The sequence below is a fragment of the Syngnathus acus genome, chromosome 6, assembly GCF_901709675.1.
Source record: "Syngnathus acus chromosome 6, fSynAcu1.2, whole genome shotgun sequence".
In the NCBI taxonomy this organism is placed as follows: domain Eukaryota; kingdom Metazoa; phylum Chordata; class Actinopteri; order Syngnathiformes; family Syngnathidae; genus Syngnathus; species Syngnathus acus.
The window spans coordinates 12,661,112-12,680,606 of record NC_051092.1 but is presented as its reverse complement, the minus strand read 5'-3'; the positions used below and the strand labels follow the sequence as shown (position 1 = coordinate 12,680,606).

The window sequence follows — 19,495 nt, the reverse complement described above, 5'->3', positions numbered from 1 at the left end:
CCACTTAACTCAAAACTGAGTTAAAAACTAATTTTGGAAGCAAAACCAGTCATTCTTGACTTGTGCTTCAAAAGGGGAGTGAGACAGTATGAGAGAAACAAATTTGAGCGTTCCATCACAAAAATGCACAAAATGTGTCCACCGTCGATGCACTTTTTCCGCCATCTCGGTCTGGCTACTTTGAACCCGATCCGCATCCTGAAAGCGGGCCTCTGCGTATCGGAATGACAATTGATTTGCCAGTTATTTCCTGCTTCCTGTGCGCTAATTGAAATGAAGTGTTTCCACCTGCATCATCTATCAGCAGTGCGCCGCATTTGGGCAGCGCTGTAAGCGCCACACAACATTTGAAGTCTATGAAGCTAATTAAGATAAAAATGGATTGCAAGCAGTCTGTTACTGCCATAGACACATATTTTCATCAAGTTTGTTTTTCTATGGGTAGGCCTGGAAGAGGGTCTCTCCCAGCTTGTCTGTGAAATTCAGACTTGTAAGACACCAACACTGACTAACATATCATGTAAAATAGTTGTTGAAACTCAACTCAAGCTATGTGGTGAGTCAGCCATGCTCACGGCATATTTTGTTTTATCTGCCAATGAATTATAATGATTCTAGAACAGGGGTGGGCAAACTTTTTGACTCGCGGGCCGAACTAGGTTCTAAATTTGGACCGGAGGGCCGAACCAGGAGCAGATGGACGTAGTGTTTGTGTGAAGTAATATAAGCGACCTGTAAAGGTCATTGCGTAAAAGATTTTGGCCTTTAGTAGGTAGTAAAGCATGGATATTCCAAACAAGTTTTTTGAAAACAAATGCATTTATTAACAGCATTAAAAAAAAAAAAAAATTCACTAAAAACTGCTATCAGTGATTCTCATAAAATACGACACTGTTATTATGAATAACAGTCTCCATCACTTCAGTGCCTGCAGGTCAGATTAATGAAAGATGTTTATCTGAGATCACATCAAACGGCAAACATTCTGACCAAATATATCATCTTGAAGAATCGGTGAAAGCATACATCCAAATAAAGTAATCAAAACGGCAACACGGTGAGGGGTATCTGAACATCAGAGCAGAACTCACAAACACCTGGTAACAGAGGTGAGGAAACGGGAAACACTTCCTTAAAGTAAGCCTTAAGAACTTTACAGGTTAAGATTAGTCGCAAACAGGTGGTGGGTGCATCAATGTCCTTGAGCATCCTGCATTGTTTGAAAATGAGAATGGTCGCTAGTTTCACTCCCTGCTATGTGTACAAATCATATTCAAAATGCATTTTTTTACAACAAACTTGAGAGCCTCCCCTTCATTTTCAGTGGGAACAGTGTTGTTGGTCTCCCTTTTTTGCTAGTGCGTCATAGTCTGGAGTAAAATTTGTTGTGGCAATTCTTAGGAGAGATCCGAGGTGTTGGTCCGTTTACCTCGATCTGTGACGGGTTGATGTTGATGTGGCTGAACGTCACGTCGCGTTCGTCGAGCCAAATTGGCCACTCTTTTTTTAAACATCGGCACTGTGTCCACCTTGCTTTTCCTTGGGCGACTCATTTTAATAGAAGGATTCCAGGGGAATGTTTGTGGGTGGCTTTAGCGTAAAACTGTATCTGAAAGCTCAGCGCGCGAATTACAAGAATGCTGTCGTCACAGCCCACGCTCTAAATTCGGGACTGATACAAATAGAGCGCGAGTGCGCCATGTCCGTACTACTGAGTACGTACACACACTTGTGAGTGTGCACCGAGCTTTCTGACACGGCTTCCGGTCGTAAATGCGCAGGCGAGCGGTTCCCCATCTACTGGGGAAACGCAGTCATTGCATGCAAAATGACCAAAAAAAAAGTTTAATAATACAATTTATTCCGGGTTGGCGGGCCGGATTAAACGGTCCCGTGGGCCGGATGTGGCCCGCGGGCCGTAGTTTGCCCACCCCTGTTCTAGAATATCAGTCTCGTTGTTTTATATTTTCAGGTGTCACAAAAGTAAAAAATATTAGTGTGGTTTTATTGAAACCAACACTGTTGATTAAAAAAGAACAGAAAAAGGCAGAAACAAACTTATATGGAGATTCAGAGTATTCTGCGGCTCTCAAAAGATAAGTCAAAATATTCAAAAAATAGTTTGACCGTTTAAGTTATTGAAGATGTCATAGTGGTTTGACAGCTGCGGCATAGTTCACCCAAATATTTCGCAGGAACTCCTACTGGCATCTTTGGACTCATCATTAAAAGAATCTGCATATTACCTGTGCTGCAACAATTTGCTATGAATCTCATTTGAATCTCATTGAAGGATTCAAACAATCAGGCTTAGCGCCGGAGCTGTGGAAGTGGATGACAAACTTGCACACACCTGCTGTTATCACGGCTGTTGTTGCGCACGCATTGGCTTTAATTAATTTGTTTTGATACTCAAGACAAATTCTTTACAGAAGCTGCTGTGGTAATTAACAATTACGCTACATTTAATAAGCACACGGAGATAATGAAACAATTAGAGAGAAACAAGCTGTTTACAGACTGAAGCGGCGCTTTGAACTGGCAAGCACGCTTTTAATTGTCTTTCAGCGGCTTTCCGACTTCAATGAGCGAGCGCGTTGGAAGAAAACTCATCATCACTTGTAAGTCAAACACCCTTCAAAGGAGAAATACAAACCTATAAATTATTACTTGGGGGGGAAATATGAAAATAAGCATTTGGGCGATGCTGTGATTCCGTAACACAAACATTCACATGCGCACCCCCCACGACCCCCATTTTTTTTTTTTTTATCACAGGGGCCAATTAGCAGGCCCCGGCTTTCTGCTCAGGCACGTGCCAGGGGACCTATAGGGGGCCTGCAGGGCTCCAAGAGGCCTCGGGGAAGCAGGAGAATTATCACACTTTTCATCTCGCCGTCTCCTGCGCATTCTCCCTCTGCTCTCATTTTGTCCTTCTTCACACAAAGGACGCTCATAAAGTGTGCACGCCAATTCGCACAGGTGAGCCGGCAGATATGCCAAAAAGTCCTGTATATAAAAAGTCTACACACCCTCGTTCAAATGCCAGGTTTATTGTGATACCAAGAAAAAAATGACAGCGAAATAAATCACTTAAAAAATGTCATACCTACATATCCGGTACAACTCAACAGATTTAAAAATAAAACGATTTACAGGGTTGCTTGGATAATGTATTTGCACAAGTATGCACACCCTCTTGTAACTGGGCGGGTAACTGTGTTCACAATCAACCAATCATATTCAGACTCTTGTTAATGAGAATCAGACCTTCCCTGCCAGCATTTAAAGTGCTGCTCATTGAGCTCAAGTCATGTCTGGCGTGGTGACGGTTTGACCGTTTAGGGATATCTTCACAGAATATTTTATAGAAACTCCTAATTGTATTTGTTTTGGGAGCTTTTAATGACAGTAGACTGCAACTGTCATTGGGGTAGTACCCCATTTCCGCTGCAATGTTATCCGGGACAGGCTCCAAAGCTCAGTGAAGATAAGCGCTCTAGAAAATGGATGGATATATTCGCCAATATGGATGAGGAAGACAAAGACAGAAGCTTTGCATAGCCACTCTGTTACACTACACGGGAAGTCACCACTCTAAAAAGTCCAAAGTGACAAAATGGGACATCGTCCACACGCGTGCACAAAAACACGTCAAGCGGAGAGGCAGGCGCGCGTACATCAGTTTGCGTGACGTGGGCGGCGGCGAGTGGAGGCAGCAGATAAGATAAGTGCTCTTTATTTCTGACAGAGTCGTTTAGTTGTGGACCAAAGAGGAGGACACAGAAGGAGGAGCAGGAGAGAGTTATAGTTATGGAGCTGTCGGAGCTTTGTTGAATGAAATGTCGGGAGGAAACAAAGGTGGAGAGAGAAAAGAAAGTGCATACGTGACCTTACCGTGCATGTAACGCAAAAATTCGACAGGGAGTAGGACTAGCTTCAAATCAAATCAGACAAAACAGAAACAACATATGAGTATGGAAAATAGGGAACACTATCTGATCGTACAAATCTTACTGTGTGATATTACAATTAACATAGAATACATTTTAGAAGTGCAAATGCAGCAAATATTAATATTAAACAAAGGTAATTTTCTTTTACAAGACTATTAACGGATTTTTTCAGTCTTCCTTTTACCTACAGTGTGTTTTTGTGCTAACTTGCACAATACACTGCACATGAAAAGCGGTGCCTTAAATCATATATTTGCTTGCATTGAGGTATCAAACCGTCATTTCTGCCATCGCCTCCTCTCTCTTCTCCATATGAAGAAAAGTATTTATTTTCATTTATGAAAACCTTTTACCCCTGAGAGTGAAAAACGCCGCGTCTGCAATACTCTGCGTGTGCGTGTGTCAAGAGGATCCAGTGCAACGCTGGGGGTTATTAGAAAGAGACTGAGATGCGACAGGAGATTCCCCCTAATTTGGGAATTGCGTTTCTCATCTATTTAAATAAACTCTGTGGCACCTCACTCAAAATACCGGGGGACGACACGGGGAGGCAACGGGAGTCACAGAGCAAGAAAAAAAACTGCACAGGCCAGCAAATCTACGCACGCAAACAAACACATACTCACAAAGGGATATGTAGTAATTAAATTGCAATGATCGCCCTATTTTAGCTTTCGCTTTGAAGATGAAAAAATAGCACAAGGGAGAAAGAGAGCTAATAGAACATGAAAAGATCACATAATTTTTCAAAGGCGAGTGGTTACTGCAGTGGAGGAATGGAAGACAAACAAATAGAAAGGGGGGGGGGGGAAAAGCAGAAATGTGTTGACTGCAAATGAACTTTGATTTGTGAAGCTCTCGCCGCTTCGCCGGTGACCCGTGCTGTGATAAACCGATCACAAGCCGTCACACCGGCCTCTGACACCGACCTGATGATCTTTGACCTTCTCGCCGACGAGAGGAGCGAAACTTGTACTTGACCTATGGCCTATGCATTTCTAATAAGCCGATTCGCCACCCTTGCAGGAGCACTCCGTATGGCAATAAGGACGTGTGTGTGTGTGTGTGCGTGCGTGTGTGTGTGTGTGTGTGTGTGTGTGTGTGTGTGTGTGTGTGTGTGTGTGTGTGTGTGTGTGTGTGTGTGTGTGTGCATGTTTGTGTTTGTGTGTGGGTGTGCATGTGTGTGTGTGTGTGTGTGTGTGTCTAGCGGTGATGTATGGAGTGTCTTCCCTGTGATGCTGCAGATGTTCAGCCCAGGTGGTCGGATGCTAATAACGTTTCACTTTTTCCCAGTGCTTCCATTTTTTTAGTTAACTCTGTTTTGAATTCGGTGGAATGGCAGTCGAATGGACCACCGCTATTTGTAGGAGAATATTGCAAAAACTCAATATTTCAGATTTTCCTTTAAATACAATATTTTAGAAATTTCCATGCAACCATTTTTTTTCCTTTTTGGATGATGGCACCTCAGATTTTGTAATTAATTGATTCCAGAATGCTTGATTACAAGCAACATTTTTCAGAGGAAATTGTGTAAATCCAATGAATCCGTCTTGAAGATGTTAAAGGTCGCTATGTACGTACCCAGTTTAATTTGATAACATTGAATCCCCACTGTGCTGACTGATGCAGGTGGAATGTTCTCAATGGTTTCCTGTGAGCAGGTGAAACAAAACACTCCCATCTCACTCTCTCTCTACCTGTCTTCTTCCCCGGTCATTAAAAGGCTGTTCTGATTCACCCCCCTCCCTGCCACTTTTGTCATGAATCTTTAATCAGCCTTTTTCAAGTGAGTGGGCAGTCTCAATGGGGCACTGACCTGCAGCCGGGCTGCTGAGACACACTTTCGGATGTAACTTATACCATTACTGTACTGTGAGCCTGAGCGCCAAAATAAAAAGGGATGGAACAACATGTCTGACGACGTGCTGACAAAAAATAAAGGATAGCGCAATTAAATTCCTCCGCATGCCGAGGCGTGAGTGTGTTTACTCTCCTGTTTATAGTCGGGGGAGATCCATCAGCCATGTTGTCTCACTGTATTTTAATACGTTTGCAGGTGCATACATGCACTAGCAGTTATGTCACAATGGCAGTAAAGGACAGCAACTACCTGCATCCTTCTCTTTGTGCATCCGCCTCTACACGTTGGCCCCCCACGCACACAATAACGCTGTGGCTTCGAGTAAATGAACAAATAAAATATCTGTGAAGGACTACAAGCTGTTCATTAATCTTTCCTTTCCCCGGTATCTCACTCCTTCCTCGTTTCCGCCATCCTCCTCCTCTTCCTGTAAATGAGTGATTTATCAGCCTTAATTGCCACTTGGTAGTAGTTCACGTGGTCACGTGACCGCCAAACGACAACGTGTGATAAATACGGGCAGAAAATTAAAAGCGAAGACTGCTGCACTGCCAGCGTCACATCTGGAGGGCACGGCTGGGTTTGGGATGCGAGAGAATGAGAGAAATCGGCTTAATGGAAACAAAAGCACAGATTATGATGTCACTTTTGTCTATTGTAATCGCAAATGAATCCAATATATTATTTGAATAACTCCTACATTCTAGACCTTATTTTACACACCAGACCACACTAAAACGTCACGTATGAGCAATCATGTGCAATGTTTGTTTGTAAACAAAGCAGCAAAAAATCCCCACAACATAAATATAAAGCCGAAGTGACGAATGAGATCAGATACAAAAGTTCATTTAATACGAGTATGCTCCACCTACAGCTCGTAGGATGCGCACGCCCTCTAGTGGTATACAGTAGTATCACCAATTGTCAGTTATATTTAACTTTTTCAGTAAGTCTGGAACAAATTTACACCAATTTATGTCATTAGTTTATTCAAATTTTATGCGCAAAAGATTTTGATGAAATCATTTTTATGTTTTTTTTTTTCATAAATGTTAACTTTTACTTTGAATCTACAACACAGACATTTTTAATCCTTTTAACCAAGAAACACTGCTGTGATAAATCAATCTGATTACAGATTTGAAAAGGCATCAATGTGATATTTCTATAGACCTCAATTGGCTACATACAGAGGAGCAAAATATAAGAACCAGCTCTCAGAATGATTTAATGCCATTCTGCACCAACGCACCCCAAAAAACATCTTGTTTACAGTATTGAACCTCATTAGAGTGTGACCTAATGCGTTGGCCGGTGAGCGTCGGTTACGGCTAAATAAAGAAGTGTGTACAAGCAGGTCACATTAGAGTGATTCCAGCCATTGTGCTCTTCTTTATTTATTTGTCTGTATTAGCTCGTTGCTTTCTCCCCGCCACTTAAAATTAATGTCATCCGAAGGAAAATAGAGGCCGAAAGCTAAAATTCAGCACTTTCCCAGCAGCCCTGTTATTTATCAAGCTAACAAGGAGAAGATGCATCCCGTTTCGGCCAGGGCCCAGGAAATATGTGCCATTACAGCTCGTTGTCGGCGCTTCCAAGTTGGGGGGTGTCGGGGACGGACGGACGATGCAAGACGGTTAAGATGAGACGTGAGAGGAAACGCGCATATTGTGTCCACCCAAAGGCATCGCCGTGATACATAATCTGCATGTGTGTGTATGAGAAGTGCTGCTGCTGACGGCTATAAAAATAGGATCCTTTAGGGCCTACACAAGACACAGTTTGGCGCCTTGAATAAATTATGTTGCAAGAGGGAGCTTAGCGCTCATTTTCTGCTGCGGAAACACGTCCTGAGGACTGTTAACATTGTCTCGTGTTAACAACTCTGCAGCACGGAGCCAATGGAATTCAATTAGATGCAAACATGGCAAAAGTACTTTCAATATACAAAATACAAACAAAACAAAAACAACCACTGAAATAGCAAATGGACTTTTTATTTTCTCAAATGAGATTCTTTTCAATTAGTCATTCTCTCTAAATACTTGGTTTTGATATTGTCGTTTACTGAGGTTAAAAAAAGTAGCGAGCTTATTTTGACATAGAAGTAGGAAGTACAGATATCCGTTTTTAAAAGTGCTAGCTGATGGCAGGTAACTTCACAACAAGCGGCAATTTGGCAGATAGTGAACAATTCTTCAAAAAAGCAGCTTCAAGTTGAAGTTTGCTTTAAAAATAAATATACAACGAAGATAATGTACAAAAGCTACCAAGTTGGCCATCCTATTGCCAACACACGATGCAAATCATCATAGAGAGGCTAACAAAACTAGCATTGATCTTGTGATAATTATAAACCTTTTAACAACTTATACTCGAGCACAAGCAATTAATTTTAGTAATTTTATTGCAGTTTAGATGCAATGGTCTTCTATCAAATCTGTGAGTAGTATGTGTGTATTACTTATTGGTAGCCAAGGTAGGTACATCAGAATGAGCAGCACAATGCCCATTTAATTCAGCATGATGCAGCAACTGTTTGATTCTTAAATTCTATTCATTATGGTACTATTATTGTACACTGTTGAGTGCATTTTGTTTAATTAAAAAATACATTACAAAATGTTTACTGGAATACTCTGAGGCACTGAAACGGATTAATTGAATTCCCATTCATTTCAATAGGAAAGGATGATTTGCGATACAAACGTTTTAGGTTACAATGCATTGTTGTAGAATGACTTAATTTCCTACGATAAAAATGTACTTAAATTGAGTAACAGGAGCTGCTGTGGTGACGCACGGGGAACAAAGTGTGAGTTTGCCGTGTGCGGAGGAACAGGAGGATGCTGCGGGCGGGAGGAAGGCTGCAGGCTGAAGGCTGCAAGCCATACGTGAAGAAAACATGAGATCACACCGCTTTCCTCACTCAATCAAGCTGCGAGCACCCAGTCGCAACCCGAGGACAACGGTGGCTCAGAGGCACACACACACACAGGCTGGTAACATCTTAACAACTAATTACGTTTGAATAAAACAACACAACCGGGGCAAACAAGTGAAAACCTCAGAGACATGATTGTATATTAACATAAGTTGAAAAGAGGAGCTAATGTTTGGAGGTGTGGCTCCAGGGCGCAGCTTTGAGATGTAGCAGAAAGCGAAAGAAGAAGAAACACTTTAAAAATGATTCAAATCTATACACAGTTGTTCTATGTTTGCCGTGTGTATCTTTAAAACTGCTGATGGTTAAATAAACGCCCTGTTTTATGTCGAACACTAACAAGCACTCAAGTCGGAAGAGGCTTGATAATGAGTAACTTCTGGTTAGGGTGGCAGGGAAGAGAAGTACCCTTTCTACAAGATGCTCAATATATTTAGTACACTGCCACTTGGATTGATCACTTTTGATTATTCAACACTGATTTCTATGTGATGTGATTTTCTACATTCTCATGTAAAATATTCTCATGTTCTAATGTCAGAATTGTACTGCAACTGCACTACCGAGAGTTTAAAAAAAGAGAAACAGGCAGGTGGTGTGAAGCGAGCAAAACGGAGTTCTTGGAGCTGCGGCACCGCTGTGAAACCACTTTTAACGTGTCCCGTCTGTGACCTCAGCCCGTGTCAGAGGGAAAGTGCTGAAGCAGGCAGGTGTCCTCCCTCCCACACCGTGTCCCACACAAGCTCACTATCCTGCATTCCGTCACTCACGACTTGGCTGGCCCCTGCCCTGAGCGTGCTGTCACGTGTAAAACGTGAAGAAGTGTTAGTACACGTTGAATGATGATGATGATGATGATGTACTCTGTCTACTGCTCACTAATTATAGCCGCTCGGTTCTCCAAAAGAACACAATAGCCCTGCCGGTCAAAGTTGTTACCAAAGCTGTGTGGTGGTTCTGCGGTTCTGCTTGAAAGTTGCCAAGACTGACTGTAGAGATACAAGTCAACAATTTTCCCACTTCCGAGGTAACGTCAGAGGCACAAAGGTGGTGAGTTGTGTCCGATAGGCGCAGGTGAATTAAAACTGGCTCTACTGTTATCGTCTTCCATTTTCTAGAAAATTGTTGTGTCCAGACTAAATTTACAAATATGAAATACTGAGTAGTTTTTCAAAAACTGATACTAGGGGTCAGTTATCACCTACATGGTCTTTTCCTTTTACAAATTATTAACCCTAAAACTGCTTGAGAGCAAATCTCGGAACACCCTTCCACACTTGAGCAGTCGTGGGAGCCTTCCAGTATTATGTCACCCCAAGATTGAAAATCTGAATGTTTTATTTGCCCAAACATGAGTGAAATTACACACATTTTAATAGGCTTGTTTTGTTGAAAAATTTACTCTCTCTAATGTTCCGGTACAGAGGGAACTGGTGTCTGAGTATGAAGGTAAGCTTACATGCAGATGTTTTTTTTATTGTTTTATTTTAAGAATGACAAAGCATAATGCTCATCTGGAAAAAAAGCATCAAAGTATTCTTCCTGCTGCACCGTAAACTTAGCTCATGCTGATCCTGTAATTTCCTCTGGCCAGCCTCTCAGCTGCACTGTAAAACCTGATGTGTCCACTGTGTGCGTTTGTGTGTGTTTGTGTGTGCGCGCGCACTGGGGGTTAGAGTCAGCGTTGTATTACAGTGCTGCTGATGAGTCGGCCGGCTGCGAGGCTGATACCTCCGCAGCATCCAGCACATTGACCAGGCCTTTAAATAAAGCCTTCGATCTTACAGCAGCACAGAAGGTCACCGCCTGCCTCTGGTTACCCTGCCCGTCCGTCCGTCCGCCCCATATCCTCCCCACGTACATATATATGTATGTGTCCGCATTCCTATCAGACTGGCCTGAGTCCTCTTGCAAGCACCCCTCAGTTGCTCCGCCAAGATAGAACAATACCGAGCATGCCCGTCTGACTCGTCCCGTTCAAATAGCAGAACATGCTGGGTCACTTCAGGCATTAAAATGCCTCAACGTAAGCGGACGGTAGATGCAAAAAGTGAAATAAATCGGGACTATGCACCTTCATTCACATCAGATTAAATGGGCAGACATTTAGTGGAAAATATTTATAAAGACTTCATGGCTAGCAAGTTGCAACCTATCACCTCCTACTTTTTCTTCATCGTATATCACACATTGTGATAATCAGGCAAACGCGAGCATTTTCTTCCCCTTCCTTGTGATCAAAGTCAGCAAAGGACAGATTCTAATATATCTCTGAAGGATTATACGGAATGAAGTATGTTCGTGTTATAGCGAGTGTGTTCGAAGCGGTAAGGGCCAACAATCGTTAAACCTGCTCTGTATTCACCATTGAAAATCAGTATTTTTATGTTTGAGTATCTCATCCCCTCCCATCTGCCATGTGAGTCAGATATGAACTATAAATAAAGTAAAAAAAAATACATGCACAGCGTCTGGCTCCTCAGAGAGAGAGGAGTGGGGTGAAGGAGGTTCACAGGGTCAGCACATGAAGTGAAAGGTTTTCGGCCTCATCCCCCATGAGCGCGCCCAATGTCAGACCCCCTCCTGTCAATCAAGCGCTTCTTGTCAGAGAGCAGAGAGAGAGAGAGAGAGAGAGGAAGGGGTGTGGTCGCCCACGGAGCTAAAAATCGAGTGCAAAATGCATCTAATCATAAAAGGCTCCTCGGGGAACCTGCTGTCAGAAATCTGCATGGAAATAAATCGGTACACACAAGCGCTTTTCCCATAAAAAGATTTCATCTGACAGTTTGTAATTTTTACCCAAATTTACTTCACTGAATTGTCCTGTTTGAATTATTTCTGAACCTTCGGAGGCTCAAGATTGGAGACGACATCCTTTCATAATTGATAACAGTCAACAGAAATGATAATTTGTGGTTTAAAATGTTCCTCACGACATACCAAGGCCAAACAAACCTACCTTTGTGGTCAAAGGTAGACAATAAAAACACCAAATTGACTGGATGAAGGTGAAAGGTTTTTTTTTTTTTTTTACCTTAACTGAGGGTGACGGGACGTTGAAGTCCAAATTCTCTATCACAGATGAAGGAATTTTCTCGACGTCCTGCAATGAAAAAAGATTGCGAATTAGTTTCAAAAGCAAAGAAAGACATAAAATAACTTTGCACGTAATCATAAATTAGAGTTCCGATTTTATCTATAGAAAATGCCTTTTAATTGACTGAAGTTTTTAATTACAAATGATTCAAGGTAAATTATTAAAAAGGAATGGCAAAACTGTTCAAACCAGAATTATATTTCATCTTTTAGTTCAGTCTGTTTTGGTACATATTATTTTAGTTTTGTTCCCTAAAAATGCATTAATCAATTTACAACAAAGCAACACATAGCATGTGAAAATTTAAACGTAATCTAAGAAAAAAAAAGATTTATAGACATCAGCGCTAAGAGTCATCAAGACAGTACACCAAAACTTCTTCCTCAGAAATCATACTTGAACGAGGGAGGAAGGAGGCGTGGAGTGACAAAGCAGATTACTGCCTCTCTCAATCCAATCTCAAACTAACAATGACAACTATTCACATAATCCCACTCGGGCCAAATGGACTCTGACCCGTTGGACTGCACTGGAGCTCCCAGTAGCTGAGATGCAGCATACTGAAGAGAGAGGATGTTCAATTTGTGACTTGGTTGAGGCCAGACAAAAATTTCATAGAATTTTGGGATCAAAGTACCATCACAATATCAATAAAAATATCAACATGCTGGTGAAAAAGTTTACTTTTTATTTATGTCTGTGTTTATTCTCAGTCGTCTAGCTCACGGTAATCTGAATATGGACTGTTCTTGTTTTTCAACTTTGTTTCTCTTGTTTATGTTTAAAGATGACTGCGGAAATTATGTGATCGAGGCTGACGGTGTGTAAAACCAACACAAAACAAAAAAAACAGCAGCATTGAGGGGGGATTAACAGATATTTAAATCTAATCTGAAAAGATTAGAAGATTAAAATGTTCCTTGTAGGTATATAGCAAGTAATAAGGAATATTGAATTAAGCAGGACATTCCAACAATGACTGCAAAGTGTGGAGTATTACATTTTGTATGGTGATTCATAAAGATATTATTGCTGGAATTAAACACATTTTAATAATAAAATGGAAATATGATATTTATTTAGCCAAAGAAAAATGCTATGGAAAGAAATACGTTTTTAGGGAATCATATCTTCCCATCTTTCTGGAGGGTGTTTATGAGAGTTTTTTTTAAATCACTTTTAAGGGTGAATTATTGCTAGTTAGTCAATGTGACGCTGATATAAAAAGTTATATAAATAAATGTTATTAAGTTTCCTTAGTAAAACTATCTGCAAATTGACAAATTGAGTTGAACATTTTTTTGAGTAAATTCCCGGGAGACCTTGTTGCACTGAAACATTTGCCTTTCTTTCACACCTGTTCTGCATGTGCGTATTTCTCCCAAATAAATTGCAACACACACACACACATGCACACACGCACACACACACGGATTGATAGGTAGGGCCCACGTGCTACATGGCAGCAGCATGTGGGGTCAAGGCCTTTCCCAGGTGCAAATGAAAGGGAGCGAGAGGGAGGGAGCGTTTGGAAGCCTGCACAACATCACGGGCGGGTCACCTTGCCTTGCTTTTGAGATCAATGTCTGTTTGACTGGCAGAGAGACACACAAAGCGGGTGAATCACCTCTCTCTCGCTCACTCGCTTCATTGACATGCAGCTACAAACGCGCCAGCCTCTGGCTGGCCTCCAGCTCCGCAACCGCACGCGTTTGAGCGCCGCACCGCCTTCTCCTTCCTTCATGTTCACTTCATGTGGTCCAAAACACACACACAGTGGCCTCTGTGGCCCGCCAGTCAACGCACTGTTGAAAACGTCAACAGAGAAGTCGCGCACCATTAAATCCTAATTAGTTGAAGATTTTTCTTTCAGATACACACACGCAGCACTTATTATATTGTGTTTAGCGGGTACCACTTTTTGTTGTATATGTTATAACACAATCAACTAGGAAACAAACTGCCTTCTCTGAGCCCGTTTGTGTATCTACTTCGATGTACGAGAAACCACCACGCCTGAGGAAAAACAACCAATTACAAACAGAAGGCTTGACCTATATCCATCGCAAAACCCGATTTGTAAAAGACAAAATGTTATCGGTTCAATATTTTATTGACACCTCGTAAGTCAAACCTGTTTCTGATTTGTCGTTATTTCAGGCATGGTGGTTTCTTGTCCATCAAATTAGACCCACAAGTTGTTGTTTTTTTTTTCTCAAATATATTGAACTATCACGGACAAAAACACGTACAGGCCACATTACAGAGCTGCCTATTGCTCGTGAGGCCCAAAATATTTTTTTGCGATTGCAGACCCCTGCGAAGTAGAACTGCAATAAAGTCTTACAGTGCATCTCAAGCAAAACGGAGCGAGATCATCAAGGTTGGAAAGACAGACTTTTGACCTGGACTGTGAAATTAATACCTCACAAAATCGAAACATTTTCACGCAGCTTTTGTTGTGGATCGTGCAAGTTAGCTTCATGTTGTGATCATTGGATTGGATTCGGAGCATCTCAAGATCTCCGCTCACCACATACACACACCCACACGCTTCTCCTGAAGATGACAGGACAAGCTGAATTATGAGTGTTTCAAATAAATGGCACATAACTCAGGGCGAGACAGTCCACCGCTGCGGGTGCGCCTGACGGACGTGTGGCGCCGCGACATGAATGCAAGCCATTTAAATCACTTTAAATGTAAATGTTTATTGTGCCGAGTGATGCGGATGCAGATCGGGCGGCAGAGGAGTGTATGCTTTTCTTTCCAAGAACGTGAACAAAATGTAGTGTTGCAAATTGAGAAGAAGCGTAAAGGATTTGCTCTGGTAATTCAAAACCCTTTGCACGATAGATGATAACAACAACAAGCTGGCTTTTCTCCATCCTTAACATTTATTACGCAATCCTTTTTGGACTGACGGAACCAAAGTACAGAACAAGCTCTACAATGTCAAGATAAAATGACTTATTCTCATAGATTTAATGCACTTAGCACCCACTCGTCCTATACCGCACAAGGTCAAAAAAAAGAGACACAAATGTGTGGTCAGCGAGCACTCCGGCAAATGGACGGCGCGCGGCGGCGCATTCTTTTGTGCTGTTAATTCCGAGACATTAATGTGAGCTATGCCGCCATGATTCACATGCCAATATTGATACATTTCAGAGCGATTTCCCATAGTTGACCTGAAAAGTGAGGGAGCCCAATATGGTGACAGGGGACAACTACATTATCTTTAATAACTTAATCACAGGGTGGACTGCAAAGTGAGTGACGAGTCAATACGTGGCGAAGAGGAGAATAGAATTACTCTTCATATTGAGGTGATTAATAATTCGATGTGTGTGTACTGGCTGGCTTTTCACTTCCTGTGCTGAAGAAGCAGTGAGCAGGTACAGGAAGTAAAGCACGCCAAATAGCGATACTCATAGGACACGGACATTTCCCTCACAGCATAACCAGCAAAGTTGCACTTTTAGATTCTGGGTTGTAACACTAATGGAATTAAATATAACACTACCAGGACCTAATCAGATAGGAGGGGCATAAATTAGTGGACACACACACACGCACACACGCACACACACACTAAAAGGCTTATCCTGGACCTTCCTCCAATCGTTTATCATGAAAGCGGCCAGTGAATCGCCACACAAAATCATCGTCCAGGTTGTACAAACGCATCACCTCACTCTAGACCACAGAGGCGGCAGGTCACCACCGTGTGTGTTTGTGAGTACAGTACATTACGTGAGCAGCAGATGTTCATTCAAACGTGTTCACCACAATTAGACGTTTGCATAGGAAACACACGTTTGAAGAAAGAACCAATAACTCTGCCTTTCTTTGACACCCCCCCCCCCTCAAACACACACACACACACACCACAAAGACTGCCTGCGTGATGACCTTGCACACCAGCTTTGTTCTTTAAAACCATGTTAGTCTGCAGGAAAGCAGTCAGTCGCTGCAGGTCTGAGCGACTCTGAATGCCTCATGCACATTTTTTTTTTGGGTGTCTCTGTACTCCAATAAATTGGAGTAATAATTGTTGAATAATCTTAAACAATTGAAACTGTGTGGTTATTTATATTAGCATTACACTAGTGGTATGCAATATAATAATTAAATACTGTTCTATTGTTTTAGACAACTGTTTGAAGATAATTCATTCTCTCCTATGAAACATGATTCAATGTGACATTTTCTTTTAATTAATTTAAAACTATGTTAAATTTATTTTTCCTGTTTTTGTGCACACAGCGCGAACCCAACAAGTCGACGTCTGTCAACTTAAAAGAAAAGTACAAGTTTACTCAAAAATCAATCATTGACTAGATCTGTTGCACACAAAGTAAACACGTGGCTTTAACTCAGACACACTAAAACATGTTATTTTAAGTATGACAATTTGCTTCGCTTTGTCCGTGTGCGTGTTTGTAATAATCGGGAGGGATTTCAGATTTCTGCTGTGCAACAGGTGAAGACCACCACTTACAGAAATACATATAAAATAAAACAATTATTCAAAAAATAATAGGAATATGGATAAATCATTGATAATGGACAATGGACTAGAAAATAAAAGACACATTCAGCGCCGTGCGTAAATTGCGCATTGCCATTCCACTTCGATGAGGCATTTACTTTCACTCATAACACATTTAATTGAAATAATTTCAGTTTATGTTTCATCGGGAGGCAAAAGCAAAGGCAAACACACGCCCACACACACGCGCACACTGACACACACAAACACACACACACACACACACACGCACACACAGCTTTGTGATGTCGACATGCAGGCGGAGAGTCGCACATACTGTGCGTAATAGAAAAAAAAAGATCGTCAGGAGAAAATATTTTTTTCCCATTCAATAACTGAATGGTGTGTTTATTCGAGTCCATTTTAAAGCGTTGTCGCTTCTTCACCGACACCACAAAAAGGACATCACATTGACCGATGCATAACACTGACAACATAATGGATTTTCCAGTTTGTTTAGCGAATATAGGCTACCCGTAAACTTCTGCGTAATTCCTCAAAAAGAACAAAACACTAAAAGCTTATTTTTGCAACACGTTAGCCCGCTTGTTGATCTACTTTACTTTGTTTAGTCATGATAAATTAAAACAGTCGGCGAATCCTGGACAGTTGATTTATCTCAGTGTCATCCCGACCTGAGTGTGCTCCAAATAGGACGCGAAAAAGTGTGTCAGGGTCCAGGTGACGCGTGGATATCGTCCAGATTCCATAAAGGGCGATGAAGCTGATCAATGCGGTTAAAACACAAATAAAAAGAGAGAAATGAAACATGACCAGCATGCATGGCTTCACAGTCGCGGGTATTTTTTTCTTTACAGAAATGATTAAAATCTGTCCAGATTAGTTTGGATGTCTTCACAGGGTAAAATGGGGTGTATGGGTGGCTCTGAAAATGACAAAATAAAAGTATACTCTGAACACACACAAAAACAGGAAAATGAATGTACGTCTGCTGTCGTCGCGGGGGAAAAAAGTGAGGAAATGATAAGTGATGATGAATCATTTAAACACAAAACATGTTGCAGAGCCAAACTCCAAAGTCCACCAACTCATCACTTCAGAGCCTTATTCTCACCAAGAAATGCCTTTGTCAACACATTGTCCTCAATTGACACTTTTTTTTTACGTGCGCAATTTTACGCACAAACTAGTTAACTGCGCGCAAGAGTTTGGTAAAAAGGAGAAAACTTTTCGTTCATTTTACGCCGAGACTCACATGAAAAACTCCGGGGACGAAGGGTTGTGATCGCTGCCGGAGCCCCCGTTTTCTCTGAAGCCGGTGGTGATGAGCTTCTCGTACTTCTCCTTGTAGGCGTCCCTCTCCCTGGCCAGCCGGGAGATCTCCTGCTTGAGGTGGTCCACCTGCTGGATGAGCTGCGTCTTCTCGCCCTCCAGGACGTGCCGCTGCTGCACCCGCTTGTAGCGGCACGACTGGGCATAGCCGCGGTTCTTTAGCGTCCTCCTCTTCTGCTTGAGGCGGATCACCTCCTCCTTGCTGACCCCGCGCAGCTGCCGGTTGAGCTCCCGCACCGACATGGTCACCAGCTGCTCGTCCGAGAAGCGATCGTCCAAGCGAAGGTGCGGGTGGTGGTGGTGATGATGGTGGTTACCCCCTGCGCCGCCGCCGCCTCCTCCTCCTCCGCCGCCGGACTGGGACCCGGAGGTCGGGTGGTGTGCCCCCGCGTGGTGGTGGTGGTGATGGTGGTGGTGGGGCGCGCCAGTTTGCGCCGCGGCTGCAGCGATGACCGCCGACACCACGGCAGCCGCCGAGCCCATCTCCTCCCCGGCCATGGCGCCCGCCGGTGCCGCCCCCCCAGCGAACTGCTGCCCCCTGGCATAGCCGTCGAAGCTCTGGAGCGGGTGGCTGCTACTGATGAGCGCCTCTACGGCGTCCTCCGGGCTGAAGCCCAGAGCCTCAGGGTTGAGCTGCTGTTGGTAGCCGGTCATCCAGTAGAAATCCTCCAAGTGCGCCTTCTGCTCGCTCCCTGATCCCGGACTGGGCGCCGAGAAGCTTGGAGAGGGGGGAACCGAGCTGCAGGGCGTGCTCATCGGGGTGGAAGACAGGGATCCCCCGGCGACCAGGCGGCTGCACTGGCTGATGCTGCGATCGGGCTCCAGCGGCTCCTTTTTCACTTCAAACTTCATCAGATCGAAGTCATTAACATATTCCATGGCCAGGGGACTGGTGGGCAGGTCGGAGTTGCTCATTGCCAGCTCTGATGCCATCCTCTTGCTGTTGACAGTCCTCCAAAGGGGGTGAGGAGCACCTGTCAAAGTGGGCTGTTGAGACACGCACTGAGCCACCTTGATTTCTTTATTTATTTGAAGCGGAGGAAATAAAAAAAATAAAAAAAAATAAAGACGAGAAGTACAGTGAGGCTGCTCGCACTAATTGCGCGGCGTTGCTTTGCTTCGGGAGAGAAGTTTGGGTGTTTTTTTTTTATGTGTTCCCCTTCGGTGTGACGCAGTGGAGCAGCAGCGGTGTTCCCAGCCTCTCTCCCGGCGTGTGTGAGTCTGAGTGCCGCTCTGCCTCTTTCTGCCATTTAACACTTCATGCCTCCTTTTAGGATTAGCGCACCAATTTGAGGAGGCTCACGTATGTGTCCCGGGCAAATAGTTGCCCGCCGCTGTTGCTGGAAGAGGAGGAGGAGCAGGAGCAGGAGGGGAGATGAAGAACAGGGCTGGAAGGGTGGAGAAAAAAGCAAAACTCCACCCAGGGATTGATAGATCTTTTTGTCTTTATCCAGAGTTAAAAAGCATTGCTTATTTCAAAAGCGGAGTGACGTCACAAAGCGAGAAATTGAGCGAGACTGCCAATGAGCTGCAGGAGCTCATTAGCATAAGAAAAGGTAAACGTTTGTAAAATGGACAGAAGGCAATGTTTAACTAAATAACTCAAACTAAATTTAATTTGAAGCGATTTAAGTCCCATGATTATACTCATTTTTATGCTATGGCTGGTGCATGTTTAGTATTTTTTCTTAATTACAATAATTGGCAATAATTTAAAAGTTAAACATTGACCACAAAGTGTGAATATGAAATCGTAAAACATTACACTGTTGCTCCCGTGAAG

General features: G+C 42.9%; 1 protein-coding gene across 2 annotated transcripts in view; it reads right to left on the bottom strand.

Moving 5' to 3' along the window:
• Positions 1 to 19,231, bottom strand: part of LOC119125025 (transcription factor Maf-like) — a 36,443-nt gene extending 17,212 nt beyond the window's left edge. Inside the window, exons 1-2 of one of the 2 annotated variants that reach the window (XM_037255447.1) lie at positions 17,636 to 19,229; positions 11,802 to 11,870 (exon numbers count right to left, since the gene is read on the bottom strand). In XM_037255447.1, coding sequence (XP_037111342.1) covers positions 11,843 to 11,870; positions 17,636 to 18,645 — 1,038 coding nt within the window. In that variant the 5' untranslated portion in view covers positions 18,646 to 19,229 and the 3' untranslated portion in view covers positions 11,802 to 11,842. Of the gene's footprint in view, positions 1 to 11,801; positions 11,871 to 16,735; positions 17,306 to 17,635 lie in introns of those variants that run through there. The other variant, XM_037255446.1, reaches the window with a different exon arrangement.
• Between the last annotated feature and the right edge of the window lie 264 nt (positions 19,232 to 19,495).